Here is a 24,788-nt window from a genome sequence, read left to right as displayed (position 1 = left end):
CCCATGGCCTCCTGTTACCACTGTGTCCTCACTCCTTCTTCCCAACGCTTGCTCCCTCTGCTTTGGTCTCTTAAATGTTGCACAGGGCTGCTGGCTCTTCGCTGTCTCCCAGGGATCAGCAAAAGCCAGAGAATCAACACCTTAGGCTTTGCAGTCTGTGTTATCCCCATTGCAGTTTTGTTTTTTTAAAAGGTTTTATTTATTTATTTGTCAGAGACAGAGGGAGAGAGAGCAAGCATGCACAAGCAGGGGGAACAGCAGGCAGAGGGAGAAGCAGGCTCCCCACTGAGCAAGGAGCCTGTTGCAGGGCTCGATCCCAGGACCCAGGGATCATGACCTGAGCTGAAGGCAGATACTTCACCAACTGAGCCACCCAGGTGCCCCAACCCATTGCAGCTTTTCAATTCCTTCCTTGTAGTGGCCATTGTCAGTGCTCACCTGATCACTCACGGTGGCTGTGTGCTCATAAAACGTTTTTATAGCTAGTGGGTAGAATTGGCCAGCAGGCTGTACTTTGCTGACCCCCTGTTCTATCAGAAAAGCTCTTTCCCCCCAGAATCTACCCGGCCAACTGGTTTATCTCCATCCATGCTTTGCTCAGATGGGGCTTCTCAATGGGATGCCCCCCAACTGCCTTATGTGAAGTGACACCCTCTCCCATCTTGACCCACCTGGTCCCTCTTACCATGCTCAGCTTTTATCCTTAACTCCTGTGCCCTTTAGTGCTTGTCTCCTCCCTCCCCTAGAATGGAGGGTCCCCAGTGGCTGGGCTAATGTGTTTTGTTCACCGATGTGTCCCACATGCTTTCAGCAGTGCTGGGCATATAGTAAGCACCCATCTATATTTTTTGAATAAATGAGTTACTAGATGGGTAGTTGCTTCTTTGCTTGCCGCACACATTTAAGAATTCCTTGAGGGCAGGGATTATATATGAGCCTTCTTTGAGTTCTCAGTATCTCACTCAGAGTCTGAAACACAGTTGATGCCCATCCACGTTTGTTGAATGAGTAGGAGATAAGCACATTTTGTAAATAGTAGAACTATGAATGGTGTTGTTAAGCAAAGGGAATATGTCATAATTGTAACCCAGAATTAAAAAAAAATAGATTTGTATGTTTGAAAGTGATTCAGGTCCAAACATCAGAAAAAAACTCTTCCTTTGTCATCTCATTTAGAAACTCCTGCTCAACCATTATTATTCAGTTATCAAATGCAATGCAATCGATTGGATAATGTTCTGGAGGAATTTGAATCATTGAGTTATGTGTTTGGTAATGAATGTAAGTTTCAACATCAGATTTATCCCCTGTGCCAAAATCACTCTGAAAACAAATTTATGTGTTTAGAGAAATACCTTAACAGCTTTAATGCATTAAAATACTCATCGTTAATAACCTTTATTAAATGATTACTGTAAGGCAGGATAATAAATGTTTAATGGTCAATGCTTAAAATAGGGAAGTATAAAACTCACCTTCAAGAAATTGGCAATCAAATTGGGGAAACAATAAACCCATGAAAAAGGGGAAAATGACATTTCCAAATTGATAGTATGCAAATTCAGTTTGTGGGTTCCAAGGGAACTACATGGTTTAACAGAGAGAGGGAAAAAAAAAAAAAAAACCTTGGTGGGAACTTGGAAAAACCAATTTGTAAATGAGCCTTCATAAATCAGCATGGGCGTCTACGTGGACATCATCTTTTTTTTTTTTTTTTAAAGATTTTATTTATTAATTTGACACAGAGAGACAGCCAGCGAGAGAGGGAACACAAGCAGGGGAAGTGGGAGAGGAAGAAGCAGGCTCCTAGCGGAGGAGCCTGATGTGGGGCTCGATCCCAGAACGCCGGGATCACACCCTGAGCCGAAGGCAGACGCTTAACGACTGCGCCACCCAGGCGCCCCGGACATCATCTTATTAACATTCGGCGACCTGCTCATTGTCCTTCTCCGGGGGAAAGTGTTTGCCTGTCCACGGGGTTGTCCCGATGAGGTCCCCAGCTCCTTCTATTTCTGCAGATTCCAACCAGGACCTCATGTGGAAGCAGACAGACCTGAAGTCAAAGGCCTTCTCATTTTAACAATATGGTTTCATATGAGCTATTATGTTTCTAGCCAAGAGAACTCTTTTGGTAATAATCTCAACTTCTGGTCCGAAATACTTTGATGGTGCTCCCCGTGCCTGAAATAGACTTTTTGAGGTCTTTAAAGCACAATGAGTAACCTCCTCATGATTAAAGATAATTTACTTGGAGGGAGAAAACCCCCCCTGTGCTTAACTCAAGAAGAAATTGTTTCTCCTCACACTGACGACAGGTGCCTGGTGGAGGAGCTTAGCACGTCTCCCTGAGAGCAGATGCCGCCTCTCAGAGCTGTAGGCATGGCCAGGTCAGAGTGACTCTCTCGGGCTGGTCCTGGGGACAGTGAGTGAGTTCACTTTTGGCAGAGTCTACACAGCACAGTCCCTAATGGTGTGAATCACGTGCTCTCAGGGCTCCCTGGGTGGACGGCACTTGCTGGAGCGGGAAATTCATCAACTGGAGGCCGCTTTCACAGGGCAAGTAAAATACAAACAAGTGGAGCCTAGGAATGAAGTATGTTTGTGTAGGAAAAGTCAAGTCTGTATCAAGGAAAAGAAGCTCAGGAAAGCAAAACAAAAATCATGATTGCCTAGTCAGCAGCCTAGTTTTATATTTTATTAAACGGGCATCTGGGGAGATGCTTAAAAGGGGCGTCATTGTGAACAGTGGGCTCTCTTCGGTCCTGCAGCTGCGAGGCTACAGCCTGACATCTAACGGGTGAAGTCTCAGCTCACTAGGATGGTGCGTCGTGGGCTTAGAGCATGCGAGCAGTCGGGTGACGTGGTACCCAGCACGAAGAGCCCCCTTTTCTAAGGCAGGCAGATTGCCCATCTTGTGTGGGACGCAGGTTTATTGAAAATTGTGTTGTGAACCCAATCTGATTATCTTCATAGGGTCGCAATAGCTCTTTAGAACCTGCCAGTCGATGGGAGACTCTGTACACGTGCCATCTGTAAGCCAAGGGAGATGACATTGTCCTTATTTTATAGATGAGCAAGCTGTGGTCAGAGGGACTGGACCCTTGAACCAGAGCCTCTAGGCTGATGTGTACGTGAGCCGGGATTTGCAAACACACACACTCCAGAGCTTGCATCCTGCCCCCTCCATGGGCTCCCTCCCCCACTTCGTGTTATCCACATCTTGGGAAACAGCAACATCGTAACCCACCTCCATCTCCCTCCTGAGGTCCACGTTTTTTATGCACGAGCTACCATGGAAGAGGGATGGGGATGCTGGAGAAGGTGAGGAGGGTTTCCTTATTGGTAAAAACTTGCAAAAAGAGATGAGATGAACAGGGATTATTAAACTCAAAAGAGCCTGTTGCATAATTTAAAACAGTCCTTCACGGGCACAAAAGTTTGTTAAGTGACACGAATGAATTGGTTCTTGTGGTGCTCTTTGCAAGCCGTGTCACCCACTGATCCGTCTCTGTGCTGAATGCCTGAAAGACGGGGAGCACAGAATCCCTTCCGTCTTGCAGTGACAGCTCTACTCGCCAGTCAGTCATTTGGACTTTCAATTTGAACATTTCAGGAGAGAATGGATGAATGAGCTATTCTTTTCCCCACCAAGGTATTGTGTGACCAAAGGCACCAGCTCTATATACTAAGTCATATGGAGACCTGCATCAAACATATGTCCCATCAGAGAGAATATAATATATTGTATAGACATTTTCTAGTACTTGGGGCACCTGGATGGCTCAGTCGGTTAAGTGGCTGCCTTCGGCTCAGGTCATGATCCCAGGGTCCCGGGATGGAGTCCCATGCCAGGCTCCCTGCTTGGAGGGGAGGCTGCTTCTCCCTCTCCTCCTTGCTCGTGTGCTCTCCTCTCTCTTAAATAAATAATTTAAAAAAAGAGAGAAATTTTCTAGTACTTACATCGCCAGGCAGGAAAATGGTTCAATGTATTGTCTAGAGATCATGAACCATTTCCTTGTGACAGCCCTAGGTCCCTCCTGCCACCCTGGCATAATTATAATATCGCTCCCTGTCCCTCTCAACAGTGCTCCCATTTGGCTCATAAATCATATTGTCATCCTGTTTATAAGATCCCCAGGTCTATGTGTTTCAGTAAATTTGTCTCCATATTATTCTGTTAAACTCTTTTTATCCCCTCAGTGGCCTCTCACGTTTTATCATGCACTGCTACATATTGGATACTTGACTCTGTTCTTCGGCTTCTGCCTTGCCCTGGCCCAGGTCAGCTCAGGAGACAAAGACCACACGGTCATTCAGGTTGACGTATTCTAACCACATACTCTTACAGCCCAGTATCTTTTTGCAGTGAACCTTCACATCTTTTCCTCTTCTTCTTTAAAACTATTTTATAAACATTAAAATATCTCTAAGATCTTTGAATTCAAGTTAATATGCCAATTAAAAAAAAAAAAACCTCCTAGGTTTTGATTCACGATTCTGCAGGCTCAATGATTCATTCTTAAAAGAAGTGAACCACTGCATTGAAAATATAATCAGGAAAAATTGAACACAGTAAATGGAAACTTTCCGTTTTGAAAATGTTCAGAAATACGTATTTGTGAAATGAGTTTGATCAGATTGAGCCTAGGAACGCATGACATCGTAGATGCTTGCGGGAGAAAGGAAAGGTTGCAGAAGCTTTGTGCTTGGAACAGAGCAAGGGAGAACAGACAAGGGTGTGTTCGTCACTTTGCGCGAGAACATCTAGACGACAGCCAGTTAGGGAAGCTCCTAGGAAGACCTAGTGGGAGAGTTCCGGGGAGAGCTTTGGGCTTGCAAGGTGAGTCCTCACATAAGGACGGCAGACCTCACTCAGGGAGGGACAGCACAGGTCCCGTTGGTACTGGCTCTCCTGCTGGAATCAGCATATCCATGCAAATTCTACATTTTCATCGGAAACAAGAAGGTATCAAGTTGGCTGGAACTATGTTTCTGGTTTGATGCGATGGCTTTCTTTCTGCCAGGTGCTCAGTGAGTGAAGCACTTGGAGATCTGGGCTTACTGTGCTGTCAGTGACCACTCAGAACACACTCGGTGCCCCATCCCACCCTGACCACTGCCACCACCACACACACAGGAACATGGATCGTAAACTTTTCTTTCAAACTCTTCAGTGACTCTCCCGGAGCAGTTGACATCCCAACTCCTGCCTGGATTGCCGTTCTGGACTTCTGCCGGGTGGATTTCTTCATTCCAATATGAGCTTCATTCCATTCCTGGCCACTCTTGGGGTCTCCTCTTAGCTGTGGTATCTCCTGGTCTTGGCCTGGTGGCCCCTCCCCAACCATCCTTCTGCCTTTTCTCTGATCCTCTCCTTTCCAATTCTTGAATTCCCCTCACAGCTGGTGGTCTTCATTGTTCTTATCACCACTGTGATTACTTGTTGGTCTGTCTTGTTTGTTTCCTTGCTCTGTCCCTGAGGGCATGAGCTCTGTGTGTCAGTTACCCTGCACCCCCAGTGCCCCGCACTGCCCGCCCCTACCATAGGCGGTGAGTAAGTAGCTGATGATGGAGGGGGGCTCTGGCTGGCTCTCAGGGCTCCATCTAGAGCACCTCCCCCATGTTTACTGCCACATCTTCTGAGGGGAACAAAAACCCTAATTTGATATACAGAATGCAGAGTTTATAATTTAGCTTGTTAAATAAATCCTGATATGTTTACCGATATGTATGTTAATATTAATTTACATATTTTGTGTGCATATACATATATATATAAAATCTCTATTTTAATTTGCATATGTAAATAAATGGTGATCTATATTTTGATGATTAGCAATTAAGTGCTAGGCACTTGTCACACATCGCCTTTGATTTCCCCGATGATACACACGGGGTGGTGTTACCACCATTCTGAAACAGGACAGGAATGTCTGCTGTGAAATAAGTTGACTAAGTCACACAGCCAGTAGGTGGAAGTATTGAGCCGTATATACATACGCCTCAGGAAGGTATGTGTGTATGTGACCCGCACACAGACACACGGACACACAGACACACCTACAAACATGTATTGTCTACCAGTCTGTCTGTCTGTCTTTTGCAAGAAGTCTTAGGGAAAGCTTTAGTACATCAATGGCTTTTAAACCACATTGTACTTAATTTAATTTAATTTTAGTGTAATTATCCATGCTTACTAAATACCCAGATGAAATTAGTTTACTTTGGAACACTCTGCAACAGATTTTCATGTAGGTGTAACAGGGAAAAAATGTGCACAGTGAGAGAGGGTATGAAATCTAGGAATATATATGGAAATGTTTTGGTGGTGACTGATACCAACAAATTAAGGAATTAAAAATGCCTGGCGCACTGTGTCATGTCTAAAGATTGTGTCCATTAACTCCTTTCCTTTTTGTGGAATAGTTTGCAGTGAGCATGGCTTTATTTTTGTTTCTCAAATTTTGATCACCTTTAAGCTTAACATTTGCATGTTTGATTATTCATTATTATTATGTGAAGTTCTACTAAATATAAATTAAGAGGGAAATCAAGAGTAAATCATGAAATAATAATTATAGGCACTGTTTATTGGAATCCTACTGTGTACCACCAGTCTCTTGAATCCTTATAGCAAAGTAGGTCTTTTGTGCCCTGAATTGTCATACAGAAGGGAAGCATATTCCAGATGCCCATGGTCCAGCCCAGGGTTTCAAGCTGGGATGAGCAGAGCCACAGACCACATGGGGTCCATGCCCAGCCATCTTCTAGTCAGCCTTTGGCGAGTGTATTACAAGGTGGCTTTTGATTGAAAAAGGATTCATGATAGATTCTGATTCTAGTAAGGCTTTTGTAAAGTTGGCAAATTGGAATTCCTTTCTCTCTTCAATATCCATTGGCATTAATTTGTACAAATATTTCTATATCAGGAACCTATCGATGATTTGGTCAGTCGTCAGACTGAACCACTGAACATGAGGCACCTCCAGACTGATGCAGATGTTACATTAGAAAGAATACAGAGTGGAAGGATCCACTTGGATGTGCAGCATTTGGTTTTACATGGTCAAACTCTTCTCAAAAATGTTGAAGCTTTTCTTCTCATTACTCATGTTTATTATCTTACAGGTCTCTTCTCTTACTCCTGTCTGTGTGGTCACTAATAAGTAAATGTATAAAGTAAGAGTTCCATATAATGAAACATATTTCCTCTTATGACACATTTCGTAAAATGCTCTGTAATCCATAACTCAATATGTTTTGCAAACACGAGAAAAAAGAGTTTCTCTGTGCATGTATTTATAATGAGCTGACATATACTCATGTCTTTTTTTTTTCTGAATTGGCAGCACACCTTCTATTCATGTATAGCTGTAATGACAATAAAGAATAAAGGACCACTCAGATCTCTCTTTCACGCACTCACGTTCATTGTGGACAAGAAGGCAGTGCCTGATTTATGACTTGTTCGGTTCACTCAGGAGTGACAGATTACTAGTTTGTGGTGAATTGCATTTTAACAAGAGACAGAACTTAAATAATGGAAGGGATACACTATGCATCTTATTATACTGGCTGGTGAGATTCGAACATCCCCCACCTCCAGATTTATATCTATAAATGCGAGGGATATTTGGCTGTCTGTCTAACAATTATTCCAGCTCTTTTATTGTCTTTGGAAGAGGAACAGGATACTGGCTGAGTTTCAAAAGGCTCTGCTTTCCAGGAAATGGAGCTCCCTGGTTTTACAGCAGGTCCCACAGTCAGGGACCCATCATCGTCCTAAAGGGCCACCGCGGGACAGCTGGATGTGTTTCCAAGTGTCAGTTAGCTCCCTAAGTGGACCTACAATGTGTGGAGGATTCGAGAACAGCATACACTACACACTAAGCACAAATCCTTCCCCATTTTCTCAGTCAGAAAAAAACGTGTTTGAGCGTTTCTGTCTAAAATGTGCTTTGTCACCCCATCATACGGTTGTTTCAAGGGAGGTTGGAGAGCTATTGGAGGTTGTCTGTGGAGAGGAAGCCGTGGGCCTGTCTGCATGGCGTTAGCCAGTATCCCCCTTCTAAGACACATCAGAGTGAGGTTTCTCAGTGAGCAGATGATGAACATGGAATAAACAGTCACTCCCTGGCTTTCCGGGGCTGCGGTGGCGCCATTTGAAACGTGTCTCTGGAATTGGGCAAATGCTTCCCAGCAGTACTCTTGCCTAATAAGCCCTTGGATTGTTGGCTCCTTCTTCCGGCTTTTTCTTCTCTGTGTCATTCCTGATGTCCCTAATAGCTGCAGGGTAAGTTTCATCTGGGCATTTCAGAGTCAACCTCTTCCCCACTTTGGTTTCTAAAGCATCGTCCAGAATACTAAGTTTTATTCTTGAAAATTGTTAATATAGTCAATTATTCTCTTGCAGCCCATTGTTTTTTTCAGTGTAGTGCCTAGGCTCTCAGGTCAGACTGTCTGGATTCAGGATGTAACCCCCAGCCCATGCCTCCCCACGGCTAATTGTGTGAACGTGGACAGTTTACTAACAACTAATAACACAGCACCTACCGCTGTGATTCCTATGAGTTTAACGAGCATATGAATGTGAAGCTCTGAGTCTAGAGCCTGGCCCGGTAGCATTACTGCTCTGTAGATAACTTTTTATATTATAGACTCAGCTTTGACTGGAAGAAACCGTGATAGATCTTTTTATCTTTGCAGCTTCTCATTTTCTTTTTTTTTTTTTTTAAAGATTTTATTTATTTATTCGACAGAGATAGAGACAGCCAGCGAGAGAGGGAACACAAGCAGGGAGAGTGGGAGAGGAAGAAGCAGGCTCATAGCGGAGGAGCCTGACGTGGGCTCGATCCCACAACTCCGGGATCACGCCCTGAGCTGAAGGCAGACGCTTAACCGCTGTGCCACCCAGGCGCCCCAGCTTCTCATTTTCTTGCTCAGGACTTCCTAGAAACATGCACTTTGGTCTCCATGCTGTGTGTCCTCAAATGAGTAGCAGGAACAGGTCTTTGTGAGGGTGTTTCATGGATCCTGTGGACTCTGCCCACACCTCATCCACGTGTGTTGGTGACCATAGCCCCAGGGGAGACACATCCAGTCCTGCACCTTCTTTCTTTGTTTTCTCCATCGTAGGGCAGCTCTGTGGTTGCTGGTGTCGTGATGATCGTGATAATTTTCGTAGTTTGTTTGTAGTACAATGATCGAACTACAGTCTGATTGTAGAGCCTCGGTACAGGACAGATCATGAAATGATTTAGTCTTCTCTTTAGAACTAGACATGTAAGTGAATATTTTCTTTAGAAGCCAAATATAGTTTTGTAATTGTTCCATATCTTTGCTTTTGGGGTCTTCTTCAACAAGTCATTCTCTTTTGGAGGCTCAGTGAACACAGATTCAAAAATTGCCCCCTTATGTGGCTGTATGTCCCCAAAACACAGATCACCTCCTGTGTCTGAGAGCATCTCTCTCGGATATGGAAGCATACTGTACAGAAAATACATCTAACTTCCATGTCATACATTTCAGTGTGATCTAGTTTCCTTTATACCCATTTCAGGCTAATGCAACGGTGATCTAATAGGATGTTTGACGGTTTATAAATGAAAAATAGTCCTTATTGATGTCTTTATTACTTGCCATAATTAAATGATTTAAGAACAATATCATGGACTGAGAAGAACACATTGCATGTACAACCTATACGACCTAGAGTCATCCTTACACCTTCACGATGTAAAGTTGAGTTAAAATGAGGCATTTTGTGATGATACCTAATATGTGTGTTAATTGAAAATTGGCAACAGTTTTTTGGATAGAAGAGTAGTAGTCAACACCACCTCCATGTGTACATTTCAGATCTGAGGTGAGCCTGTTGTGTGTCTTCCTTTTAATACTAATGGGTTGTCTTTAGCCAAAACTACTTAATGGTAGTCCTACCATTAACACGTCTGTTGGTACAATCTGATTGGATCTGGCAAAATACAAGGCCAATTGAATCACCCCCCAAAACTAATTGTCCCTGAAATGTGTCCTTGTGGATATAGTGTTGTATGTATCTTTCCATTAATTTTGAACACAAAACGTTATTGCATATTATTGTAAAGACATCATAAAATTCAGACACTTGATAATTGAATAGAAAGCCCCTAGCAGTAGAGGAAAGGGTAAGAATCAAACCTGGTCATTAGAATTTTTCAAGATAAACGTTAAGGCGTATCCATGTCTGAAAGGGTATCGTCTCTATCATTAGAGAACTCAAATAAGAAGCTATGAAGTTAGCACTTCGAATGCTAAATGTGAAATTCAGTTGACAAACTATCAAATTCCTAAACTCCTAATGAGCTTGGTGATTAAGCAAAGATTTTGCCACAATTTTGTCATTTCTGAATCCCTATTTTTAAGCTAATTTTGAGACCAGAAGGCTGGAAGGCAACGACCCCATCTCCATACACTCCCCTCTTTCCATGTGGATTTCCCAGCCACCCAAAAATAAGAAAATAAGGGCTGGTCCTCGCAGTTCCATGGTCACCATAGTAACAGGAATTGCTAAAGTGAATTCGGGACACTAACCTGATAGTTTCAATGTTTGCTTCAGTTTTCACAAATGAAAACTGTCTTCAAGTTCTCACTAAAAGCACATAAATTATGTCAGTCATACTCACGTTGTACAAGTAAGATCAAAGAATTTTGTTGTCATCTACACAAACATGATACTAGACTCCTGTCTTCTGAATCCCATTGCATATGTTTGATCTCATTTTCTCCCGTGCTTTCTGAAGGTCACATGAGAATAGATAAGTAGTATGTGTTGCTTTCAAGTGTATTGGAAGTGCTGCTGCCCAGTTTTGATGGCGTTAACGTTCTGTGACTTGAGTGCTGCGTTTGTTCGGGATGCTTATATGTGGAATCATGTGGGCGATTTCTCCTCCCTTGGAACTTGTGTCCTGAGTTCTGCTCTTAGCACAGATCACTGAGCTGCTCACGGCGCTCCCATGCATCCCTCGAAACCTGGGTGTGTTGTCTGCACAAACCCGCGTCTCCTTGGATAACATACTGAGGAGGTCAGACATAAAGAAACATCAGATGAACGTTTACGCTTTCCTTCTTTCCTCTGGCCTCCAGAACCAAACTTCGTGTCATCTTATGACATCGGGAATTTCACCTACTTCTTTTTCCGAGAAAATGCCGTGGAGCACGACTGTGGGAAAACCGTGTTCTCCAGAGCTGCCCGGGTCTGTAAGAACGACATCGGGGGGCGGTTCCTGCTGGAGGACACCTGGACCACGTTCATGAAGGCTCGCTTGAACTGCTCCCGGCCCGGCGAGGTCCCCTTCTACTACAATGAACTGCAGAGTACGTTCTTCCTGCCCGAGCTGGATTTGATCTACGGCATCTTTACCACCAACGTGTAAGTAACTGGAAAAGCAATTTCAGTCCCTGCTCCTCTGTTCATGGTGAATGAGTCTACTGTTCTTTGACCTTTGAGGTTGGAAAGTTGCTTTAAAGGAAACCTTTCTTATTTTACTGGGCTAATGGCCAAATACATGTTTGAGTATGAATTAAATATTATGCAACAATTATGTGATTTCTGAGACTGGTATTAGGAAAATAAAGTGAAGCAAAAAAGTTTCAATCTCTCCTTAGGTAATTGTAGCATCAAATTAATTTGACCATTAATTTCCCCTTCCTGATTTGCCAGTGTGTTCTGGGCGCTTTCTGAAATGCTGGTACATAATCAGCTGCATTTTTTTTTCTACATGCAAGTCATGCATTTGTGCATAATGAAGGCAGTGTTGTCTCAAAAGTCTGATCTTTGAGATACTATCACTCAGGCCTGAATCTCTGCTCATATGTGAAATGCACATTCTCACTTTCCCGTAGCTATGTTTTAAACCATTGTTCCCGGACATGGCTAACTTGGGCAGGCATTTCTAAAATGATGATTATATGTTCAAAATATTCTTAAAAAAACAATGTCTTTTTTCTGGAGGGGAGTTACCCCTAGCTCCAGAACTGACAAAATTTGGACCAGGGAAAGCATGGGAAGTTTCCTGGTCTTTCTTTCACTCTTAGTCTGGAGGAGTGTGGCGTGACCCACACTTATTTCGTATTCTTAGCTGCTGTGCCCTGAAAGACTCAAGAGGATCATGCCCCACCCCCAGAGGCGACAGATCATCTTTTCCTACTCAGACTCCGGGTTCCCTTTTGCTGGTGGTCACGGTGGTCCAGAGTGTGGGCTCTGCTTTGAACCGTCTTTGAAATATTAATCTGGTGACCTAACAGTGTGCAGAAAACCTGAATCAGGGTGGGTTGAACGTGCTGGTAAAGGGTGGGGTGAACAGCCACCCTGGCTCGTGTGGGATTGTCCTGGCTTCGGAGTGGAGGGCAGCCCCGTGTCCCAGGAAACCTCACAGTCCTGGGAGAATTGGAGAAGCCTACAGAAATTGCTGGAGACTCACTTCATCTGCTCTTCCTTCCCTGTTACTCTTTTGCTCTTTCCCCAACTGAGTTTAAATGTTAACAGCTGCTCGATAATAACATTTACTCCACGAAGAGTCTTCTTTCTGACATGAAGTTAGAATAAGACAGAAATAGATGGCTCTCCACCCACCCCTACCCCATTGTGACCACCTTATTGTAAACCTGGTTTTCAACCCTAGAGGTTATTTTCCCTCCTTGATAAGTTTCTTTTAAAAAATCAATTTATAGTTTCTGAAGTTGATTTGCTTTCCAAAACCTGGTTTAAGAAATAGTGTTGGCCGCACAAGATGAATGTTCAGTTGCTGAGTTGACATCAGTTTTACACACAATGGGAGCTTGACTTACTTAGTTCATTCCCCTGGCTCTGGGCAAAAACGAACCATTTAAAAAGTTATATAAGTACCGCATCTGGGCCATTCCAGTGGTGAATGGTCAATTTAGATACTCGCAAAAATAAGTTTCAGACTGTTCCAGACGGTTTGTGTAGTGTTGCAGGTGCCCATCATGTTGGAAACCCCCCAGTATGTAGCGTCCGTACAGGCCGAGACAGAATGGCTAGATCGTCCTTTTCCCTCAACACTTGCTGTCACCAGGTCTTGGGAACAACTGTCTGAATCATCCATTTCTAGTCCCAAAACAGAACCCTCCTCTCCTCCCTCTTGTGTCTCAGCCTTGATCTTACCCTCTGGACAGATGACCACGTTCTCAGCAAGATTTGCCCCAAATTGAAAGAAAGCGATGATCCAAGGCAGCCGGTTAATTCTTGCCCGGCTCTGCGTTGGATGGCTTCCTCACGCTGCGGCTAAGCTCTCGGTGCTTCTGCGCACAGTTTTGGGTTGCCTCCTTGTATTCATCATGGTCTCTTAGTGCTGGGAGTGCAGACAAAGGTCACTGTTCCAGCTCCTTCTGCCCCAGGACTGGGTGGTTGTCTCAGCCCCTTGGCCGTGAGTCGGGCAGCATAGGACTGCAGTGTGGGTCTCTGAAGGTTTGACCGTTTTGTTCCCGGGTGTCTAAAACTGGCGCCCCCCAGAGGCTGAAAACCAGAGCTGTGCTCGAAAATGCGGATTTACTTCACCCGACAATATTTCGCTGTTGCCACACTTCGTAAAAGGGCACCGAGCTCCTGAGAACCTCCCATTTACAGCTCCCTCTGCGGAGCTTGAGCCCAGATTTGAGGTTTCAAGATTTCCTACGTCAGGTTTTTCTCTCTGACTCTTTGAATTTAAAATGCTTTTTAAATTAAGAAAAAAAAAAAAAGGAAGGGTCTCTGACAGGCAGTTTTTCGCAAAATGCTTTTAGTTGGTTATTTTTTGGAGGATTATAAACACAACTATCTGGGGGATTTTTAAAAAAGCTGCAGCAGCGGGCCCCACAACCGTCTAGAGGAACCAGAGGAACGGTTGGGTCGAGAGCCACGCGGGACGGGGGAGAGGCTCCGGCCCCTGGAGGAGAACGTCTGCTTCCTCCAGAACTGAAAAGGCCTCCCATGCAGTTCTTCACAGTCCTTTGTCACGCTCGCTGTGGCTGAGTGAATTAATCCCGTCCGGCAGGATTAGAAGTGTCATAACTGCTAAATAGTCTTGCTTCCCACTGAAGTGCTCGGGCTTCCACAAAGAAACCACAGAGCCACACCAGTCACTCTTTCGACTTCATCCTTGGGTTGTTTGGGAGATGGCGATCTTGAAGTCGTCCGGAAGGTGTCTGCGTGGCACAGTGTCCTTCCAGGGCTCTCTGACCTGCCTCCCCTTCTCTCTTCCTCGGTCCCCCCAGGAACAGCATCGCCGCCTCGGCCGTGTGCGTCTTCAACCTCAGTGCCATCTCCCAGGTCTTCAACGGGCCCTTCAAGTACCAGGAGAACTCACGCTCTGCCTGGCTGCCGTATCCCAACCCCAACCCCAACTTCCAGGTAATTTCAGGGGGGCAGTGGGGCACTCAGTCTGGTAACAGCTGAACAGTCTGGTAGACAGTCTGGTAACAGCTGAAACCCCAGTGCATGCACCGTACAGCTGGGAGCTCCCCCAACCCTCACGACAGGCCCGCACTCGGCTCAGCTCATGGAAGTGGGCCGAGGCCTTTTGTCAACTGAGGTGCCTGGGCTGAAAAGGGGCCTTTTGTCAGCTGGGACGCCCGAGGCGGAACTGAAAAAGGCCAGCATAAAGCAGCAGGCTGGGAATCTAAGCTTCAATTAGTGCTAATGATGGTGGACTCTGTGTCCCCACAAGCTCTGGTCCCTAATGAATGACAGCATAGTGAATGGAGCCCAGGGCACAGAGCAGTGGAGACGCACAAACAGAATTAGAGCACTAATTGGTGACTGTGGCGAGATTTCCTGTCGGGGTGAGCGGGATGTGATGGTGCAGCTGGGGGTGGGGGGAGCAGAGCAGATGGTGGCCATTAGTTTATGAATCACAAAATTACAGGATGTTTGAGCTATAAGGGGCTCTGTACGTCATTTACTCTCATCTCCCAGTTTCAGAAGGAGCTGAGACTCAAGGAAGTTGTGTGATTTTCTCATGTTTGGTTGGCCAGCAGGTGTATGAGTCTGTGCAGGCCGCCATAACAAAATACCACCGACTGGGTGGCTTGAAGGAAAGACCTGTGTTTTGTCACAGTTCTAGGGGCTGGAAGTCCAAGATCAAGGTTCTGGCCGATTCAGTTTCTGGTGAGCACTCTCTTCCCAGCTTAAATAGGGCCACCTTCTCACTGTGTCCTCATGTGGCCATTCCTCAGTGAGTGGGGAGAGACGCTAATCCTGTGGGATCCGGGCCCCACCCTTGTGACCCCATTTAACCTTAATTATTTCCTTACAGGCCCCATTTCCAAAGAGCCACACAGGGGTTTGGGGCTTCAACCTATGTATTCGGGGGAGACACAGACATTCAGTCCACAGCAGCAGGCTTCCCTTGAGGGCTTCCCTTCTGCCCCGAATGCTCATAGGATCACCATTATCCTCATCAGGGGTGTAATTTTTGTTCCGCCAAGTTCTAACTCTGCTCGTCACGTTGCTTGGAGCAACAGTGCTGTGATCAGTAGCAAACTCTCGCACAGAGAGGGGGGCGCTGAGCCTCAGTGCAGATAATCAGGCCGAGGACACTGTCTCATTAGCAGCTGAGGCCTCCAAGTTCTGGATGGTTTATCATCTCAACACATTGGCTTTTCAGAAAACTGGGTGTATGGAAAGGTTCAATTATTTTATACTTGGACTTTGGCAGGAACCATTCAGCTCTAACTGTTTTGAAAGAGGGTTTTCTTTTCATTTTCATTTTTATTTAAAAGCATGGGATTGGGGATAGATGGGTGGTTTTTACATGCTCTTTACTATTTCCTGGTTTACTTGAGCATTCAGTTAGCATCTTCCATCACTCATTCTCGCCAATCAGACGAGGAGGGTGGGATACGGAGGCACAGGAATACTTCAGGGATAAACTTTGATAATATCAATTAATGTGCCTCGCTGACTGTAGAAAGTATTTGGAGAGGATGACTCTTAGGGGCCATTTATTGGGTGCCTTCTGGGTGTCATACATTGTGTTAAATGCTTTATCGTGTGCTTGTTGCTCTCTCTTCTCCCCAGTCTGTAAGGTGGACATCGTCATCCACCCTTTATAAGTCAGGAAACCGAGGGATCGGGTTTATGTGTATTACCCCAGCCCTGCTACTAAGAAAGCTCAGTACTAGACAAAGAAATTCCTATTATGGGTCAGGCGAGCTAACCGCTTAGCGGGAACCAAATCTCAAGTAGCCCCGGCTCCTCGCGGCATAGACCATTTATGTCATTATTAGCTAAACGCTGCCCCTCTGCCCCTCTGCTGAGTCTCTGCACCCGAATTCTACCCTGTCCCTGGATGCTGGGGTGCAACATAACTGTTTAGAAAGGCCCTTCGTAAAATCCTGAAGGTGAAATAGGTCATTCCCTTTAGAAAGTTCTTTGTAAAATCCCAAAAGTTAAAAAAAATTAACAAAGATGCCCACAATATTTATAGGGTACTTTTAATGCCTTGGAGTTTGTATTGCAAAGGTCTTGACAATGAACAGTGACTTAATAAGCCCGTGATGGCTTACCACCTCCAGGCAGTGATAACTTGTAGCCCCTTTGTCTGAATATATTTGTAGCACACCACAAACTCCCTCATTTCCGAAGGCCACGGGCGTCTGGTTCTATAATGCCAGTGTCACAGTGAAGGGCTTACTCACGTTTATGAGATGGGTGGAGGTCTGTGCCATAGAACCAGTGAAGCTTGAGGAGATGTGGCATACGTTCCAGGCAGGAAGCTTGCTTAGCTGGGCTGGACTTGTTTGGGTAGAATTTAAGATTCGCAGGGAACAAAAATTATAGATAATGATTCCTTCTATTATTTCTGGTACAAATATGTCCCAAGGATTTTCTTTCGGTTTCCCATATTTGATAACCGTGTTGGCAGAGGCATCCTGACTGACATCCATGAGGCCATCGAGCTGGCATAGGGTGGGACTACATTTTGAACCAGGGATCTCTCCGCTAGTTATGTATGGACGTCCTTCTGTTTGCAGTAACTGGCAGTGAGAAGGGGTTCTATTTTTTTTTATTCTTGTGTGCCTACTGATGTTTGGAATTGTATGCAGCACTTGTAACTCGAACCAGCAAATTAGTTAGAGGAGCAAAAATATAATTCAGGTTTAGGAAGAAGAATGGGTTAGGAGGGACAGTGCATCATTTTTCAAGATTTGATACAGAAATTGCAATATTGAAAACAATAACAAAACAGTGAAAAATGTTTAGTATTTGTTTCAGTTGCCTTCTAGAAACTACTGTAGGCAGTGCTGGGAAAGCTACCTGGTCAGAGTCTACACTGCCCAAAGGCATCCCAGCCCTGAGCTTCACAAGGAAAAGCATTGGTCAGTAACAGGAAACACTGTCCAGACCAGTGGACAGACTCCAGAAGTTTCCGTGCCGTTTTGATAACTCCATCAGAAATGATGGAGCCAAAATGGAAAACAGACCCTTAAAAGTGCTCAGGCAGATGAAGAAACCATTGCTAGACCAGGTGGAGGGGTCAGTCGTGTCATCAGGACCCTTTGATACAGTGTGCGTTTGCAGCAAGATGGGAGCAGGAGTGCCGTTCAGATCAGGTGCTCTAAGCATGAGGCTGGGTGATTGTGGACTTGCGCAAAGCTCCGGCAAGCCGGGGTGAGGATGGGTCTATTGTCTCAGAAACAAACAAAAATCCAAATACTATTGCATTAAAAAAATTAGTAGAATGATAACCCTTATTACTTTCAGAGGCGTTAGCAAGACAGCCACTGTGGTTTGTAACACACTTGAGGACCATGACTCTTTGTATTGTTTCCCTCCTGCGCCAAGTCCCCAAGTTGTCACACAGACACTGCAGGAACCCAGTGTATAAGGCACAGCTAGAGAATTTGCAGCCCATTAGGGAGCTAGGTGGGTTACTTACGAGCCAATAAATATATACTATAAATCTAAATAGCTTTCAAAATAGTTGAAAAAGAATCCTAGGGTGAGATATTTATTATAGGCTGGCAAAATAAACCAAGACATTATAGAGTATAGTTCAAAATTAGTTCTTGGCCAATGATTTTGCTACCCAATTCCAATGTGTAGGAATTTTCTCCACACCACTAAGCAATTTTCCAACACCATCTGGGTGTCCTACGATTCAACTCAGTTCTGACACTGTTTACCAGGAGATAGCATCAGATCTCACAGGTGCAAGAAGCAATCCTGCAAGGCTCCTGCCCACCCCCTCGCCACTTCAGATGCTGATCTTAATGAAGTCCAGGTAGTCACCTGTGCTTCTGACCCATTGGTTCTCGATGGGAAGTTCCAGTGACCTCCCCCCTGGGTTCAATTAATTTGCAGTGGGGCTCACAGAACTCAGAGAAACGTTTTATATACTAGATGACCCGTTTATTATAAAAGGACCTAACTCTGGAACAGCCCACTGGAAGAGATGGACAGGGCAAGGTCTGGGAAAGGCACTCCATGCCCGCTCTGAGCACCACTCCCCCCAAATTTCTACGTGTTTACCAATCTGAAAACCACCTGTCCTTTTTGGTGTTTTATGGAGGCTTCATTACATAGGCATGATTGATTAAATCATTGGCCGTTGGTGATTGAATTGAACCTCTAGCCGCCCTCCCCTCCCTGGAGATCTGGGGTGGACTGCACGTTCCTACCCTCTACTCACATGGTTGGGCCTCCTGTCAATGGGCTTCCATCCTGAGGTTACCAGGGGGCTATGGCCCAAGAGTCACTTCATTAACATAACAAAAGGCACCTTTACTGCTCTTTGCACTTAGGAGATTTCCATTGTTTAAGGAGCTCTGTGTGGGAAAGAGGACAAAGGCCAAATATGTATTTCTTACAAATCACAATATCACAGTGGCACTTCTGATTGATGACTTAAGATATGGGGACCAGGGTAAGAAGGACAAAGGCAGATCCATGGTCCTACAGCTCTAGCCCACCCAGGCCTCCCAGGTCTCCCAGAATTCCAGATTCCTCAAGAGCAGCAGGAGGTCCTCAGTTTTGTGTTAGGACTCCTGGTTTTTGTGATGCCATTTTTAAAAAAAAACACTGTGCACACAACACAAAGCCTGGTGTAAAACTTCCTCCAGCAAGTAGATAGCTAAGGGCCACCTGTGTTTCAGTATTGCCCTTGATTTCAGGAAAAGGAAACTGCCAAATACAGTCACTCTCTGACGAGAGTTCACCTGCGTATACCTCAGACCCAGTCTGGGAGAGAGCTTTCTTTGTGTCACGCGTTCGCTAACAGGCACTGTCCCTATCTCTCAAGTGCTACCGTTAAATGTGATGATTATGGGAAATCTCCTAGCTCAGCCCCCTGCCCCACTAGCAACTGCTTGTGTATTCACCCACGGATCCCATCCTTTATTTATTCATGCATTTCCCGCTGGCCACTGCAGCTCAGTGGACCATAGAATTGCTGTCCTGCTACAGGACAAATTTACCATGGGTTGAATGGCTTCTCTGTGCCAGGCACACTGTTTTGTTCCTTGGCATTTCCAAGTGCTTTCAATTAATTTACAAATGCTTTCCCCTGATGATCTCAGTTGGCTTTACCACTGCCCTGTGGAGGGAGCAGCGCAAGTGTTTTTCCAGCTACTTTATAGATCGAGACAGGCCGAGAGGCAATACCTTACCTGAGACCGTATGGCTCCCGGGGCAGCAGAGCTGACCACTCACCCGACTGCATGGGGTCCCATCACCTGGCAGATGGGCTGCCCCTGCAGGGATGTGTGACATTGGCGTTGCACTGCACCGGACTTGGAATCCAGGTCTCTCTGATAATCTCTAATTTTACACCCTGCTTATCATTTTATAGCACGTAAAACACTGTATCCGGTGCTATAAAAATATCATCTATTTTAAAAAAGCCATTTCCATCGTACAGTTTTGCACCTCGCACTTGTTATGAAACCAGGCATTAGAGATGGCGTGTGCCAAACGGTCGTCTCAGGTGGTATGGACAGAGAGATCCGCTGCCGAGGACCAGCCTTGTGGGCACCGGGGTTTAAGCTTAGGAAAGAGAGGAGAAAGGTTGGTGAGGATTTTCTGATCGTTTGCTCTGCCCCAGGAAAGCTTTTCTGTCTTTCCCACCCCTCTTTCTACCTCGCCCTTGCCAAAACCCACTCTATGCACCGCCCGCCCGCCTCTGCACACCACAGCCTGGCCTCACTTCTCAGAAGTGGCCAGGCCTGATCTTTCCCCCCTGCATCTGCTGACTCCTCTTCACGACAGTGCCTCTGTCTGAACGTCTCTTTCCTTCCGTTCTTCTCTTACCCTTCTCTTTCCCCATCTCCCTTCCTGCCTCACTCTGGCTTGGAGCGTGAGCACAAAGCAGCAAGGCCAGCAGTGTCTTGTGCCCAGGTGGAAAATCCCGAAATAATATTACATCATTTACAGGTAAAAATGGCCCAATTCTATCTCCATGGAACCCATATCTTGCTCATAGACCCACCATTCCGGTAGGGAAAGTATTCGAGCTATATGATGTTCCCGATTGCTGCATTTTCAATTTGAGTAGCTGATTTATCAGACAGATGGAATAGTGGGCACGTGGCCAGACAGCTCCCATGTGACACAACAGGAGACGGGAAGTTTTTCTGCACCGGTGTTCAAGTTAAAGTCAGCACTGACCCCCCCTTTATTTGTTTTTAACGGCTGACCATTGATGATGGAGTCAAGCGACTCCCCAAGTGCAATGAGTTCAAATCTGGAATGGGAGGGACACCAAGGACGGGGACTTTGAGGGAAATAGAGAAACGCGCGTGTTTGTACGAGGCAGTGACTCAGTTGCTGTGTCCCCTCCGGCTGGGTGGCCAGGATCGGCCATGGGTGTCCAGGTGGCCTGTGGGTGTCCCGTAACGGCCTGCTTTCCCTTGCAGTGCGGCACGATGGACCAGGGCCTGTACATGAACCTGACGGAGAGGAGCCTGCAGGACGCTCAGAGGTTCATTCTGATGCATGAGGTGGTGCAGCCGGTGAGCTTGGTGCCCGCCTTCATGGAGGACGACAGCCGCTTCTCCCACATGGCCGTGGACGTGGTGCAGGGCAGGGACATGCTGGTCCACGTCATCTATCTGGCCACAGGTAGGAGTTGGCACCGCCTCTGAGTTCTCGACCATCTTTTCCTTCCGTGTTTCACATTCCGAATGTGCACTGTCAGTGTCAGGCTGTGAGTCGGGGTTCTCTCCTCCCCCAGCAAAGCCCTGGGACAGTCCTGTCCCCCAGGAACAGCCTTGGCCTCATCATCCTGTGCTTCTCACAGGAAACTGCGTTTCACTCTCTTTATTGCATTACATCGGTCCTGATTTTAGTTGGGAAGACAATGCCTAATTTCTTCATTATTATTTCTTAACTACTCATAAAATAAGTCTTTTTTTTGGCAAGACCATTTTCATTGGCATTGTTTAAGACCTTGGAATTTGTTAGAGGACACTGCTGGGTGTGATATTATCCTGGGATTGTCATCATGATTTTCATTTGGTTCAAAACAGTGCTCACAAGATATTCCTGTTGTGGGATGTAGATACAAGCATTTAAAGAGTATGTTTGGGGGCATAAACAACAAATTGTTTTAAAGAAAACATAGGCAACAGTGTTGATCACATTATCGATGACCACTAGACATATCCGGTTTCCAATGTCATCAGCTTATTGGAGGCAGTCCTGTCTTGGTTTACGGCACAGACAGGGCAGGGGGCCCGAGGCCAGCCTCCGAGACCGTGTCCCAGCTTTTCCTTGCCTTCAGGTCCTCCCACAGGCTCCCGCACCACGGCGCCCGCCCCCACGCCCACATCCTCTGTCCAGTGCCCTGTGGAATGCCCACTTTCTCAAAGAACACAATTTCCGTTGTCTTTTATAATATTTCATATCCATCACTTGGTTGGTTTTATTCATAAAGTCCCAAGATTTATTGAATGTTAACTGTTTTGTGGATCATAGGAGCAGTGATGGGTCAGATGGTGAGCAGCAGACTGGTGACGTCCTGCTCTCCTGAGGACAACACATAATCAACCAGCCACTGCCAGAAGTGACAGAGAGGTGTGACAGGCTTACGCAGTGGATGTGAATAGGGCCATGGGCTAGAAGAGCCAGGGAGGCTCCTGTACTTGACCTCTTGGTGAGGGTTGGCCTCTCGCAGGAGGTGATGTTTAAGCTGAGAGTTTACTAAGGAGCAAGACCTGGCTTTGCAGGAGGAGGGACACGGCGGAGGTGAGGGAGTGGCCAGCTGTGGGCGGGGCCACCATGTTGTCAGGTAAGGTAAGGACAAAGACGTGACCTTGGGATCCCCAGAGGAGGCCATCGGTGCCCCTGAAGGTCCGTCTGAGGGAGGAGCAGGGAGGAAGTGAGGTGGAACTTCCATGATGAGCAAGGCTTCGGAGAGGATTGGTGGGAGCCTGGGGGGGTTGCGAGCTTACGTTTGTTGTGTTTTAAGAGGAGACAGAGAATTACCATTGCAGTGTGTGTCTTGTTCACCAGAGCATAAGAAGGAATCATGGCTTGTTTTCTGCCATTTTTATCCTCAATGCTCACAGGGTGCCTGGTGTGGGGTAGACTGAGGAATGAGTGAACTGGATCTTTCCAAAAGTTACCCTAGTTTTTCTTCATCAAGTTCTGGTTGGTGCCACAGAGAATAGAGACCTCATGGAATTCCAGGGGGTCTATGAGTCTCTCACCAGTACCGGGAGTGGGGATGGAAAAGGGGAGATGAGGTGGTCCTGAGCAGGCCTTGGAGGGTCCGGGCAGGGCAGCCTGAGGCCTCAGCCTGAGAATTCTGCCCTCTTCTAGAACCGAGGCTGAAGGAAGGTGATGTTTGCTTCCTTGTGTTTATAAGGGTTTGTAGTGAGCTTACAAGGATTTCTAACGGCACTGTCCTGGCACTCTAATTTCAGTCAGTTCAGGCTGCTGTAACAAAATACCGTAGACCAGGGGGTGGGGGGTACTTTAAATTTCAAGTCCGTTTCTCACCATTGTGGACGCTGCACGTTCCATGTCAAGGTGCCAGCCAGTCTGTCGCCCAGTGAGAGTCCTCGTCCTCATTCGTAGATGACCATCTCTTTGCTGTGTCCCACATGCTGGAAACAGGTCATTTCTCTTGTGTCTCTTTTATTTTTTTAAGGTCTACTTATTCATTTTAGAGAGAGAACATGAGCGGGGGAGAGGGGCAGAGGGAGAGAAAGAGAGAGAGTTCTCAAGTAGATGCCCTGCTGAGCAGAGAGCCCGACTCGGGACTTGATCCCAGGACCCCAAGATCATGACTCGGGCTGAAGGCAGATGCTTAACCGACTGAGCCACTCAGGTGCCCCTTCATGTATCTCTTATAGCCCTGATTAATACATTTTGAAGGAAAAACCTTCTTTTCTAAGTTTTTATTTAGAATAAAATCTATTTTAAAAGGATATTATTGTTAATGATCCAGCATATAGGTTTCTTCTTTATTTCCAAGGAATTGAAATGTGAAAATGGAATATCGGAAAGAATAGTCCAAAATGCCAGTCTACTTTCACTAACCCTGTGAAGAGCTGAACAACTTCCTGACAAGTAGGCACGACAAAGATTAGAGATTCTGACTTAAAACTCTAAAGGCTCACGTTGATGGTGTTTTATTTATATCTTCCCAGTAGAGTTCTGTCAAGACAAACCAGGAACATTCCTCCTCTTTGATATGAAAGCCAATGCTGAGCACACGTGACCGGGGTCCTTCCAGGCCCCGTTGCAGCACGGGCTGGGCCTCATCCAGGGATTTATCAGTGCTCAGCTGGTAGAGCCTGAGTGTAGCACTCCTCACGAGGCAACACGAAGCACAGTGCTTTCTAACTTGCTAATAAAATCAGTTTGCTATCTTGGGTTTGTGCATCCACGTCTGGGGATACGTTTATTTACTCCCCCTTGATTTTACTTGAATTAACAGGAACTGGAGAACACCTGCCAATGGCCATTTGAAATTTGGTTTATTTTATTTGTCAGTATTATCTAAAAATCGAAGTCAAATAGACCTTGTTAATAGTGCAATTCCTGGTGCTTCCTGCAGCTCAAATGGCTTTTCCCTGCTGGCCGCCACCCCCCTGAGTCAATGGGCCTTTCCCGGACACGTCCCGGTCTGCTAGCTGCTGCTCCTGTTTCTCTCTGATTGGCAGTCCAGCCAGGGCTAGGCTCATGATCTGGGCCACGACTGTGCTGCTGTTTTATAAGCTATTTCTTTGAAGGTCTTCTCAGAGCAAGAGGCAAAATGGCAAATGGTAACTCCGTTAGAATATATATGCCTGGGGGTGCCTGGGTGGCCCAGTGGGTTAAGCATCTGACTCTTGATTTCCACTCAGGTCATGATCTCAGGGTCCTGGCATCCAGTCCCGTGTCAGGCTCTGTGCTCAGTGCAGAGTCTGCTTGTCCCTCTCCGTCTGCTCCTTCCCCCACTCATGAGCTCTCTCTCTCTCTCTCACTCTAAAATTAATAATAATAATAATAATAATAATAATAAATAAAAGAAGAATATGCGTGCTGGACTTTGTAAGTGACTGAGTCTCACATCCGTACAGCTGCTCTGCTCCCCTCGCAAAGACAAAACTGGAGGCGCTTTGACAACCCGTGTGTTCTGCAGTTCTTCTCCTCACTTGATGGGCAGATCGCCATCTCCCTGGCTCTCTGCCTCTGTCGTGTTCCTGGGCTGGCTCCATCCTGTCCGCTGGCCTCCAACGTGTGGCTGGTACTCAGGCTCTGCCCGTAGTCACGGTGCTTCTATTTCTTGCCACCTCCCTGGAAATATCGCTCAGTTTCAGAG

The 24,788-nt window shown here is 45.9% G+C and overlaps 1 protein-coding gene across 5 annotated transcripts in view; it reads left to right on the top strand.

Moving 5' to 3' along the window:
- SEMA5A (semaphorin 5A) overlaps positions 1 to 24,788 on the top strand; it is a 477,069-nt gene that overhangs the window by 315,546 nt on the left and 136,735 nt on the right. For all 5 annotated transcript variants that reach the window (XM_057312155.1, XM_057312158.1, XM_057312156.1 and 2 more), the window contains 3 exons: positions 11,125 to 11,410; positions 14,254 to 14,389; positions 20,893 to 21,097. In XM_057312155.1, coding sequence (XP_057168138.1) covers positions 11,125 to 11,410; positions 14,254 to 14,389; positions 20,893 to 21,097 — 627 coding nt within the window. The remainder of the gene's footprint in view (positions 1 to 11,124; positions 11,411 to 14,253; positions 14,390 to 20,892; positions 21,098 to 24,788) is intronic.

The sequence above is a fragment of the Ursus arctos genome, unplaced genomic scaffold, assembly GCF_023065955.2.
Source record: "Ursus arctos isolate Adak ecotype North America unplaced genomic scaffold, UrsArc2.0 scaffold_15, whole genome shotgun sequence".
NCBI classification, from domain to species: domain Eukaryota; kingdom Metazoa; phylum Chordata; class Mammalia; order Carnivora; family Ursidae; genus Ursus; species Ursus arctos.
Note: the sequence above shows the minus strand (reverse complement) of the source record. Positions and strands in the feature narration are given on the sequence as shown.